Source organism: Betta splendens, chromosome 4, assembly GCF_900634795.4.
Source record: "Betta splendens chromosome 4, fBetSpl5.4, whole genome shotgun sequence".
Classification (NCBI taxonomy): Eukaryota; Metazoa; Chordata; class Actinopteri; order Anabantiformes; family Osphronemidae; genus Betta; species Betta splendens.
The window spans coordinates 15,900,999-15,913,055 of NC_040884.2; the positions used below are offsets into that span (position 1 = coordinate 15,900,999).

General features: G+C 44.9%; 1 protein-coding gene across 3 annotated transcripts in view; it reads left to right on the plus strand.

The window, feature by feature from the left end:
• Positions 1-12,057, plus strand: part of cntnap2a (contactin associated protein 2a) — a 191,365-nt gene that overhangs the window by 159,891 nt on the left and 19,417 nt on the right. For all 3 annotated transcript variants that reach the window (XM_029147356.3, XM_055508675.1, XM_029147355.3), the window contains exons 18-19: positions 3,142-3,312; positions 7,768-7,986. In XM_029147356.3, coding sequence (XP_029003189.1) covers positions 3,142-3,312; positions 7,768-7,986 — 390 coding nt within the window. The remainder of the gene's footprint in view (positions 1-3,141; positions 3,313-7,767; positions 7,987-12,057) is intronic.

A 12,057-nucleotide genomic window follows, 5' to 3' on the forward strand; every position in this document is an offset into this window, starting at 1 on the left:
TTATACTCGAATCGCTGCAAATCACCGCAGCAGCAAAAAGGCCACGACTTGTGAATTGTCTTTTAGTTTTAGTTATGTAGCTTGAAGTCCTGTAGTCATCTGTCTGGACACATAAACAAAGAGGGAACTTGTAAAACGTCTTTTTTGACATTCATATTGATTTAAAACCAGCTTTTAAAGGAGTTTTCTTCTGTGGCTCTGAGCTGATGCGGCCATATGTCTGACTCTTGAATCAATTTTCCATTCCATATTGTTTAATCTTAACACTCCTACAGGGATAAGAGGCATTAGAGGCTCCTGCCAAGAAGCAGAGGATGCTTGAGATCATAAAACATTTGCTCTGACTTTAAAAAAACAATCTATTGTCCATTATCCTGTGTTTCCAGGAAATGAAGCTTCTAATAGTTGGGTTTCTCAGCAACAGAGGCCACTTTAGACGCTGAAAGACACTCTTGTCTAAACTCATATCGTCAGTAAACCGTTCGTTCAACAGGCAGAAGAAATGACAAGAGCATCTGAGTTTCTCTATTGGTCAACTTGAGAAGCAATTAGGCAAAAAAAAAGAAAAAGGCCATCAAGAAAAACACTTGAGATTCAATTTGAAAACACTCGCTTACCTGCAGATATTGGTGTGTTTGCTGAAAGGCTCGTCCGTAAGAATAAACCCCTGACGGTCATGGGTTGTTTACTGCAGAATACGGGTTAAATTCAGTTTGAGTGCCGCGTGCGTCGCTGATACTGCCTTTCCCACGCATGTTCTCTATAATCACCTTTATTTGAGATCTAATTTGCACTTTAGCATCGAGCTGTGCATTCCCGTTAGCGGCCTAGCGCTTCGTCGCGTCTCATCTAGCGGGCAACGACATTTATGTGCTGGAGCGCTTTTGCCAAACACCGGGTTGATAAACATTTCAATATGGGAGTGATAAATCTCCCACAGACCCCGGCCAACCAGTTGCATCTGTGGATCTGGCACAGGGGCAATCAGGGGCTTTAGGAATTGGCTTCCGTCTTTATTCCTCTCTGTTTTCCCTCCAACTCCCAGTTTCTATCAACCTCCTCATTTGTTTGTTCTCCCCCAGCTTCTCCCACCACGAATGTGTTGTGAGCCCTTCATCTCCAACCTCCCACTCCCTTCTTGCTCCGTCCCTCTCTGTGAGACGTGACTCGCCTCCCGGCCGTGTCTCCATATTCTCGTGTCCTTCTTTTAGGCGCGACTTTGTGAAGGTTCCGTTTACTTTCTGAGTCTTGTTCATTGCATAAAATGCATCACATCCGTGTCTCATTATGCAACAGTTTTATATTTTTCATGTTGTGCTCCTGTGGTGGTACAGGTTCCACCTACGAGGCCCGAGTCGTCCTCCTTGTCTAATAGAACACACAATTACACGTTTTTATCAAGCTGCTGCGGCATCTTCAAGTTCAGTCCTGGAGTGACCTTGTTTCTCCCACTGAGAAAGGAGCGTTCTAATTTTTGAACACTAGACACAAATGACTCCCGGCACACTCAAGGCGGGTTTACTGAATCAATATAACACCTTGCTGTTGTACAAGAAAACAGGCCCGAGGTGGTGCTGGGTGTTTGGGGAAGGGTGGTGAAACTCTGCTGACGTTTCACTGTTGTCTGTGGTCTAAGTCTTAACAAGACAACAGTCTGACTCCAACTGTAACTTTAAATTGCCCACATTGTGTCTCCGTCCCGGTTCTACAAGCCAGACCTTTTAATTCATCTGCGTTGGTGCCTGTGTTGTGTCTTTGGCCTCTAACTACCCTCGCCCCCGGTGACAGGATTTGAAGCAGGGAGGCGGGGGGGGTTCAGTACTGTCACTGGTGAACCCTTATCACGCCAAACCAGGAAACGAGCGCATTGCAGCGCACACGCGCGCTGACGCAGACACACACACGGAGGCACGAAGCAGCGAGAAGGAGACGCGGGGCGTTATTATTTAATTAGTAACATGGAAAATGAATCAGCGGCCATTGTGATTCCAGGAAAACCGTGAGCAGTCAAACAAACTCAAGGACGAACTTAGCACAGTTTGATCAAAGGTGAAGGGATTTATGCGTCGTCCATCAAAACAGGAATTACATCCATCACAAAGCATCTTACTATTGATGATTAGCTTTCTTTGTGTAGATAAGTGTCTGATAAAAATAACAAGGACGGACAGGTTATTTGACAGCATTATTCATTAACGGCAGACCTGCTTGCACATGCTCAGACATTTCACCCCTTCTGCTCCGCGGTTGCTACTTATGGCAGCGAGTGTGAGGCCAATCCTCCAAGGCATCAAAGAGATTTCACAACATTAGCTTCCTCCTCGTCCACCTGCCCTTCATCCCCCCCCCCCATCCTCTCCTCTTCTGCCCTCTGCGTGACATTCCCCTTCCTCCTCTCCATCCACATCTTCAATATTCCACTCTCTCAACCATGCGTGGCCCCCGTCAGCTGTGCCCCCCCCCCCCCCCCGCTTGTCTCTCCTCCTTCTCTCTTGCCCCCCCCCCCCTTTTGTCGTCGCCGTCCATCTTCCCTGAGTGATAGGAGCAGGACAGAGACATGGCGAGGGGAGAGTCGACTGCGGAGGAGCCACTCCATCAACCATAGTCTGATAATTCATTAGCAGCTGTTTAGCGTGCTGCTACTTCGTCTTCATTAGGTTTCACTTCAATCCAAAGTCATTAGAGAAGTTATCAAAAAGTCTGCTTCATTTTCGCTGCCTTGCTTTCTCTTTTCTACATCTTCTTGAAAAAAAGAAAAAAAAAACGGTCTTTTGTGTTTTTTTTTTTATGTGATAACTTTGTATTGAATATCATTGAAGTTACAGGAAATTACAGGCTGTGATAAAACCTCTGCAAAGAAATGGAGCTTTAGGTGATGGAATAATTTTTACTGCGGGGATATTAAATGAACTATATTAAACAATGGATGTGAGATAACGGTGTTATATCTAGAATGGATTGATGGCTTTTTGGTATGAAATGAAAATGATGCATAGCATTTGAAATGAAACCGCTTTTACCAGGAATTGATTCGGCGACTTATCTTTCTCCACAAATGTCAATGCAGTGTTAATTAGATTACCGGCTGAGCAGATGTGGGAGGGGTTCGTTAGAGGTTTATTCCTGTTTGTCATTTCGCAGACAACTACTGGAACGCTGCCTCCTTCACCACCCCATCGTCGTACCTGCACTTTGCCACCTTCCAGGGCGAGACCAGCGCCGACATCTCCTTCTATTTCAAGACCAGCGCTCCCTACGGCGTCTTCCTGGAAAACCTGGGCAACGCCGACTTCATTCGGCTGGAGCTCAAATGTAAGATGCATCTCATTAATTCTGCATGCCATTCGTATCTCTCGGTGTTTCTCTCCCGCACTCTGACTCTTTTATTTTAGTTTGAGGTTTACCCAGCAGCTAGTTTGATCACGCTGGGTGCAACCTGTCATCTCATTGATACACGAGAGGCTCTAAACGCACACGGGCCTCCACCAACAACAGCCGTCTGCCAGGCTGATTATGGCATATACTGCCTTGTGTGATTGCAGGAGAGAGCAATCATTTATTTAAGGTAATTGGTGTGTGCAATAATTATGTCCATTATAAATCTCTGTTTAATCAAATTACACATTTTCAGCGATGACAAAACACACGCTCGTACGTGCACACGCACTTTTTCCGAAGAAAAACATTCTTGTTAATAGGAAGATTTAAATCCCTTACACGTCTGCCAGTAAATCCATCCACGCACAACACACCCACATGCACCGACACACAAAGACGGTCAACCGTCTTTTAGTGTTGTGCGCATATCCACATACTGTATATTCAGTGTGAGGGCAGTTTCTATTATAGCTTCAAAACTTCAAAGAAATTGAACCAAACAGAGCTCAAACTAAATAAAACATTTGTCCTTTACAATATAGAGAAAGTTTAAAGCCTTTTTTTTTAGGATTTTCTGACTTATGATAAATACTGAGGCCTATTTACAGTGCTTTTGTGACCTGTACTTTAGAATAATGTTAAGTTACAGGAAATGCAAATGTAGATGTTTGCTCTAAAAACAAACCACATGAATTCATCAATGAATCTACAGTAGCTGCCTTAATCCAACCCAGAGATACTGTGGTAACACTGCCAATCAAAGTGATCCATGCCTGCCCATGATGGTGATGAGCATTTATATGTGTTTCAATACATGTATAAATAGCATTTAGCCTGAAGACAGTGGATCAGTGGTTACCTAGTAACAATAAAAATTCAAGCTGCTTTCCTGCCTTTTATTTTTTTTCCAGTTTTTCTTTTCAAAGCCGCTGAATATGGTTTTGTCAGTTTCTTTTCTGCTTATATATTTTTTGCCGGTTCTTCAGTTCTTTCAGCTAAACTAGATTTTGTGCAAACACGTGCACATAGCGTACTTGCCTGTGCTGCCTCTATACTGTACAAGTACAGTGAGAGCATTGGGGACTCGCTACTTGTCTTCCAAAAACACACACAAAGATACAGTAAGTCGCCAGACCTTCATGGTTGCACAGCAGGCCAGAGAAGATAGAGGGTGTGTGTGTGTGTGTGTGTGTGTGTGTGTGTGTCTGTGTGTGTGTCTGTGTGTGTGTGTGTGTGTGTGTGTGTGTGTGTGTGTGTGTGTGTGTGTGTGTGTGTGTGTGTGTGTGTGTGTGTGTGTGTCTCCCAAAGCTTTCAAAATGCCCTCACATCGATTTCCTCTCCCTCCTTCTTCGCTATCATCTTGCATTTCGCCCTGCAGCACACACTCGCACAGCGACTCTCATGCACGCAGCGTAAACACACACGTAATCTGTGTCCTCTCGCCGGTGCAAAACTGTATCTCCTGCAATCCAGTCAGGGCATGAAATGAATAGCATTAAGCCCGAATTGTGGAGCGGCGCGATTGCAGCACATGAGCACTCACCGGCTGGTACACAAATGGCACCTTGTGCAAAATACATATTACACGCGACCTCGGCAGACTCAAAGTCATCGGCTGGACACTGGTCCTGTTTGAATCCTAATGGACAGAATTAGACATAGGCACATTTCAGAGGCAGCATTAGGGGCATATTCAGAGCCATGTGAGGAGGGCTGCTAACAGGATTGAGGACAGATAGAAAAGTCTCTAAATACATAAGCGACCGGCTTCTGGAGAGCTGTGGCTCAGTGGAAAGTACAGTACGAGTGTGTCATGATTTAGGCTTTGAGAAGTTGCCGTTTTAGCGAGAGTCTTGCCAAAGGTTATAAACCTTTTCTGTTTCGCATCCAGTTGAGAAATATGCTTTTCCAGTGGAGACCTCGGGTCATAAGCTGTATTATTGTATTTACGTATGAAGTTTCTTATGAAGGTCAACTTCATGCAGTCACTGTCCCTTTAAAGATGTCCAACGTCTCTGTCTGTCTTGTTAAGACATCTAGATCTCCACCAAGGACAGAAGCATCCGGCAGCCACTAAGACTTTTTGTTATTCATTCTTCTTCAGAAAACTCTAAGCGCTTCCATTTGAAGAACTTTTTGTCAAATATAAATGCTCATTTATTGTCTTCGAGCATCAACAGCAGCAGGTTTTCCTGAATGTTCCTGAACGCGACACCTTAACGTACTGTCACTCACGGGGTGCGTAAATGGAACGTGACAAACGTGCACGCGGATCGGCGCCCACACAGCCTTTTGCAGAATCACTGCTCGTCATTGTTTGGCTTTCGCTGTGCAGGATTTGGCTCTTTCAGCTTTCATAATAAAAGATTAATAGAAACGCGGCTGTGTTTTCTCCAGGGCAGGATGCAAGTATACACACGCACCCGTACAACTCCCATTATACTTATGACATCCACAACAGCTATGCAATTAGATGGGGGAAGCTCTGTGCTCGGAAGTTACTTTAGTTTTCATTTCTGTCAGAGGAGAGTGTTTAATATGAAAGTTTTTGAGGCGTCCACCTCATTTACAACACAGATGATTATACACACACTCGTGTGCTTTCATTATGCATTCATTGCCTATGTTTGACCACTGAATGCATCACTTTAACATTATTATTTCAGTCTGTCACATACTGTATGTACTTCTATAAGTATATTTTGTCTAGCCTTTTGTCAGATTAATTTTATACTATTGTCTAATTACTGTATTATGTAAGAGTGGAGAAAGTAAATAAAGGTGGAAGGAAGGGTGAGAAGGAGGTGAAAGTAACATGACACCGATGAGAGAGGAGTAAGCAAGTGCAAGAAAGTGAGCAGAAACAGAACAAACAACAAACTATCAGTGAGAAGGAGCAAAGGGAGGAATACAGCACACAAATGGGGCGGTAGACTCCAGGGAGTGTGGAGGTGGATGGAAGGATGATAGATAGGAACAAACACTACAACAAAGAAAAAAGTGAACTGTTAAGAACTGTGTGCAGGCATCAAAGCCAATCAGCTGACGACGCGAAGGGAAAATGAGAAAGTTACCAGCTATTGATTCACCAAAGACAGAACTGGGTTCTACATTGACATCTACATATAAGGATCCACTGTAATGAAGCTGCAACACGTTCAGCCATAATTTCTGACAAATGCATGAACTTGCATGCAATACAGGTCTGGTAGGTCAATTGGTGGACTGGTGGTGGTACTGTAGATCATTGGCCTGGTAAGCAGGAGGTGCAGGTTCAAAACCCACCAGGGCCCTGAAGCCCTAAGACGCTTCACAGTAGCTCCCTGGGTGCTTTGCATGGCAGCCCACTGCTCCCCAGGGGATGGGTTAATGAACAAGACCAAATTCCATGTTAAATTGTAAGCTGACAATAATCAGTGGTGATACTTTGGAGGTGAATGTCTTCTGTTCATGTTTTGTCTTAATATTTAGAAATTCTGACTCAGAAATTCTATTTTGGATTTGTCAATCCACTAAAAATAACAACAGTATTCTGCAGTTGGAAAAGAGATACAAAAGACTCAACACTAAGCAGTAAAATGTTCTCATATTAAAATCTTAATTACTTGGTCTATGAGGGCTTAAATTAGAGCCTAATATTTCTGGATTGTTTACTGTGTTGTTATTTACTTTTTTTTAATCACTGGGAGATAGGATCACATGCAAACACACAGATTGATCACTGCTCCCTATTGAGTGTTTAAAAACCATCGGAGACTGACCTCAGGAGTGCAGTCGCCGAACATCTGGAATGGACAGGTGGCAATGAACACAGGCACAAACACGCGTGCACACTATTTAGGAATGACTGGACATTTAAGGTGTCGTGGTTGTGAAAGGGAGAACAGTGCCCCCTGTTGGGGAAACATATAAGAAACTACAGAGGTGAAGCAAACTGCTACTTAATTACACACACACACACACACACACACACACACACACACACACACACACACACACATAATGTAAAAGAAAAATGCTTCCCTACAATCATTTCGTTCATTTCCATTCTGTTTTTCACACATTGGCTCATTTCTCTCTCTATCCTGCTAAACTAGGGAAACCTTGGGAAAATTCAATAACAATACTTGGACACATTAGTAATACAACGTTATATCATGCGAAACCCAAAGTTCCTGGCGTGCATCGATTGTTTCTCAGATTAGTTCTGTCCAAAGTTGTGAGCAGTCGTGTATCACAAAGCTGAAATCCATAAAGCCAAATGAGAGGCCTTAAAACAAATGAGCCATTAGATTAGACATTGAGCGCATGTACCTGAGCATGAGGACTCACGCCGCCTCACGCGCTCTGACGGTCGCCTTTCCAAACTGACGCTCGCTTCCTCCCCAGCTCCCCACGTGGTCTCCTTCTCCTTCGACGTGGGGAACGGTGCCGTGGAGCTGACGGTGCGCGCCCCCGCGCCCCTCAACGACGACCAGTGGCACCGCGTGGCGGCCGAGCGCAACGTGAAGGAGGCCGTGCTGCAGCTGGACCGGGACCAGCGGGCGACCCGGCTCGCGCCCGCACAGGGCCACACGCGGCTAGAGCTGTACAGCCAGCTCTACGTGGGTGAGACGCACACGCACGCACACGCATGCACGCACACACACACACACGCACGGGCGCACACGCTCTCACACACACACAAGCACGCACACACATACGCACGCATACACACGGACGCACACGCTCTCACACACACGTACACACACGCACACACGCACGAATGCACGCACACACACACACGCGCACGGACGCACACGCTCTCACACACACACACACGCACACAAACGCACGCACACACACGGACGCACACACACGCACACACACACGGACGCACGCTCTCACACACACACACGCGCACACACATGGACGCACGCTCCCACACACACACACGCACACACACATGGACGCACGCTCTCACACACATGGACGCACGCTCTCACACACACACACGCACGGACGCACGCTCTCACACACACGCACACACACGCACACACACACACACACACACGCCTTTGAGACACTCACAATAAAAACTTCTGGTCGTCCTTCCATTCCGACATTCACTTATAAGTTAAACACTGGAAACCACGATTGTCCCTCTTAAGAGGCTTCGGTCCAGCTTAGCCACAATCGCCGCTGGTAACGTTAATCCACCTCACACGCACATATGATTATTCCACGTTTTGGGACACGCACACATCCTCGGCAGCTCATCCGTGTAAGTGATCGGTTTAATAAAGTTAAGGCTAATCCTCTGTGGTCCGAGAGGTCATGTTACTAAAAGTAAAACTTAATTCACTTACAGAGGTCATTTCTTTAATATTTTAATGCGTTTACTCAGCATTTATATTACTTTGGATTAAGAAACTATTAAAGCGCAAGGATTGAGGAGGATATCAACTGCCCGACTTCCTCACTGTCTCTCACACTCATTCCAAATCAGATCTCTTTAGTCACGCCTGCATCTTGTTATAGAGGTTTGATGCGTTCATTCCAGCCCCATCTTCCTTCCTACACAATGCTTCTCAGGCAAACGTCAAACAATCTGGCCAGTTTTATTTCATTCTACCTTTTGTGCTGAGCTGTCAGCGCTTGAAAAACTCAACTCTGGGGCTGAAATAGTTTCAGGGATTTGTGGATGGAAGGAAAAGTGCTGAGGCGGATCACAGAGTTCCTACTATCTCATGGAAAAAGTTCTGCCCAAAGGAGATTGTTCCAAATTCCAATCAGGCATCCCAGTGTGATAGCCTTAACCCCGACTGATCCCCCGGTGTAATATAATTTCATCGTCTCATCACTTTTGCTGATTCGACCGCTGCTGATACGTCCTCACCTTATCATGTCCCAATTTGCCTCTCGGTGTATTTGTACTTTCAGTTAGCGAAATGAAAAGGGGACGAGGAAGGTTTTGTCATTGCGTGACTCGCGGCTGTGAAACCGAGAGCGTAATGGCTTCTTCCAGATAGCACCTCAGCCTCGCCTCATTTGCATGTGTGGCTGCTCTGTTGGGGGGGGGGGGTTCTGCTTGGGGGGTGTAGAGGTGGAGCAGGGGAAGAGGTGAGGACATCGTCTCTTATCTGATCCCTAGGCCCCAACTAATCCTCATTGGAGGATTGTTGCAGGTCTGACACAGGAAGTGACCAGCCACTAAGGGGGCAGGGCTTAAAGTTGCCTTCTCGCGCACGGAAGGCGATAGAGATGTTACTGCGTTAGCTGGGACATCCGGAGTGAGGGCCCCCCTGGGCCATTAGCGTTTTGTCTGAACCCACCTGATTCCTCCCTGTAATGGAACATCCTGCCACTTCACACGCTGTCTCTGATTGATATTGATGTGGCTGTTTGAAGGTGGCGAGCCGGAAAAAAACACAATAAAGCTCTGAAGGATACAGCTAGGGAGGACGCAAAAACGACGCTAACCCTAGAAATAGTCTCCTGGAGGTTCATCTTTCTTCCTGTTGTGTCATATCAGCCTCTGCATCACATCGCTCTTTCCTTCTCTTTCAATCAACGTGCTCCTCATCAAGCGTTTGATTGTTTTAGTGTTTACTGCACAGTGGCTCATTTGCTCTAATAGCCCTGTGAGTAAATGTTATACCATCAGCCTGCTGTCATTGACTTCACACTGTTAACTTTTAGTTCTGCTCCTCACTTCATACATGAACACGACTATAAATCTTGTTGCATTTTATTCATTTAATGCCACCATCTGGTATTTTGAGTTCTGCCTTGATTAATGCTCACTCTGACTTTTTTTTATTCTTATTATTTTGCATGTCTTAACGGCCTTCTTCTCTCATGGTTGGGCTGCTGTGTCCTTTTATTTCTGTTTTACTTTTCTTGTTTTTTCCCCTCTGTCTTCGTGGGTCAACGTCTTGCTCGTTGCCGCTCACTGCATTTGCTCAACACCTGTCACAGGGAAGCCAGCCTCACTCAGCTGCCAAGACAGTAGGTAACATTTAATGAGTCCAATGAAAAAGTCTCTGTCACGCTGGTTTTGCTGTTACATTCTGAATATTTTAGTACCCAAAAACAAAACAAAACCAATGAAAACAGACAAGCCATCAACTGCAGCTCAGAGAGAGTTGGTGGTATTTTATACAACACACACTAAACTTGAAAACATAAATATGAAGGTTTACTGTAGCTATAAGCTTATTTCTAGGCATTTCTGGAGAATAACCCCATTTCAGACCTTTAGGAGAGATCATTGGCGTAAAATGTGTGAAGTACTGGCCTGGTAAATTGGATTTGTCTGATAATACTTCCCCCCCTGGAAATGCAGGCGGGCTCCTCAGTCTTTTGCAATGACATTTAGACTATATGACTCAAAATGCTCTTGTCAAACCAGTACAAATGGCATCCCACTGTAAAGTGCATCCCAAATAAACACGAGGCGCGTAAACACTGCACCGAGAATGTTCGGCGGGAAATAGGGCAGATCTATTAGCCCACTTGCGGAGTAGTAATGAAGGCGGTACAATCGGCAGCCTGTTGGTGGAAATGGAGAATTCATCCACGTGATTAGATCACTACCTTCTTTTATTCCTATGAAATCACTGCTCAGTAAAATGTAGGATCATCACTTAATGTAGGTCATTTTATGATGTGTGTCTTGTAGTAGACGTCCTAATGAATATTAAATGATGTCTCATTAGCGCTTCATTATAGAGCGGCACGCTTTTGATGCACACAAATCACAAACATCAATAAATAATTATACAAATACATGTGTGTGTGCGTGTGTGTGTGTCGTGTCTGTAATGTGCTTGTGTATCCGTATTTGTTTGTATAATAGAACCTGACCTAATACTACTACTAATATAAATTTTTTACTGAAGTTTCCTGAAATGCTCCTAATCTTCTCATGCTAAGTATGAAGACAATGCATGCAAATGTGTTGACTAAAATCAAAAAACACACCTGCAGCTGCTGCAGAACAAACTAGTACTGGCTTCAGGCTCTGTTATACACCATTTGTGAATTATGCAAAAGCTGTGTGCACCTGTGCGTGCGTGCGTGCGTGCGTGCGTGCGTGCGTGCGTGTGTCTGTGTTTGTGTGTGTGTGTCTGTGTGTGTGTGTTCGCCCTGGTCTCTGCAGGCCGTGGAGCCTGCTGTCCGTTTAATCAGATCCTCATTTAGACCTGGGTAAACAGGTGGCAGAAACCTCCAGCCAATCAGCGGTACAAAATAGATTAAGTAACAGGTCTACTAAGAGCCAAATCCTTTGTGGGACGGGAAAATGGAGAAAGAGTCAAAGCCCACCTGCATCCCGGTAATGTGTGTAATATGTTGGCTGGGATGAATCAACCTGCATGTATTAGTAATTGTATTTGTGTTGTAGCTGCGTTACGGGCCTAACAGATGTGAATGTGAGCGTTCAGCTGCTGAGGGAGGAAACCGTGTGACTCAGAGTGAATCTTCCAAAGATGCCTTCTCAAATTAACACCTCTCTGTGATCAAAATGATGTAACCCAGAGGTTTTAATAACCAAAATACCGCTCGTCTCCTGATGACGATGGTTTTGTGTGACCTCCCCCAGTCGCAGGACTTTGGTATGTTTGAATCTATACCTGTGGGTGTATGTTTATGAGGGTGTTTATTGCTATAGTCATTTAGGTGAACATTAATCTATTT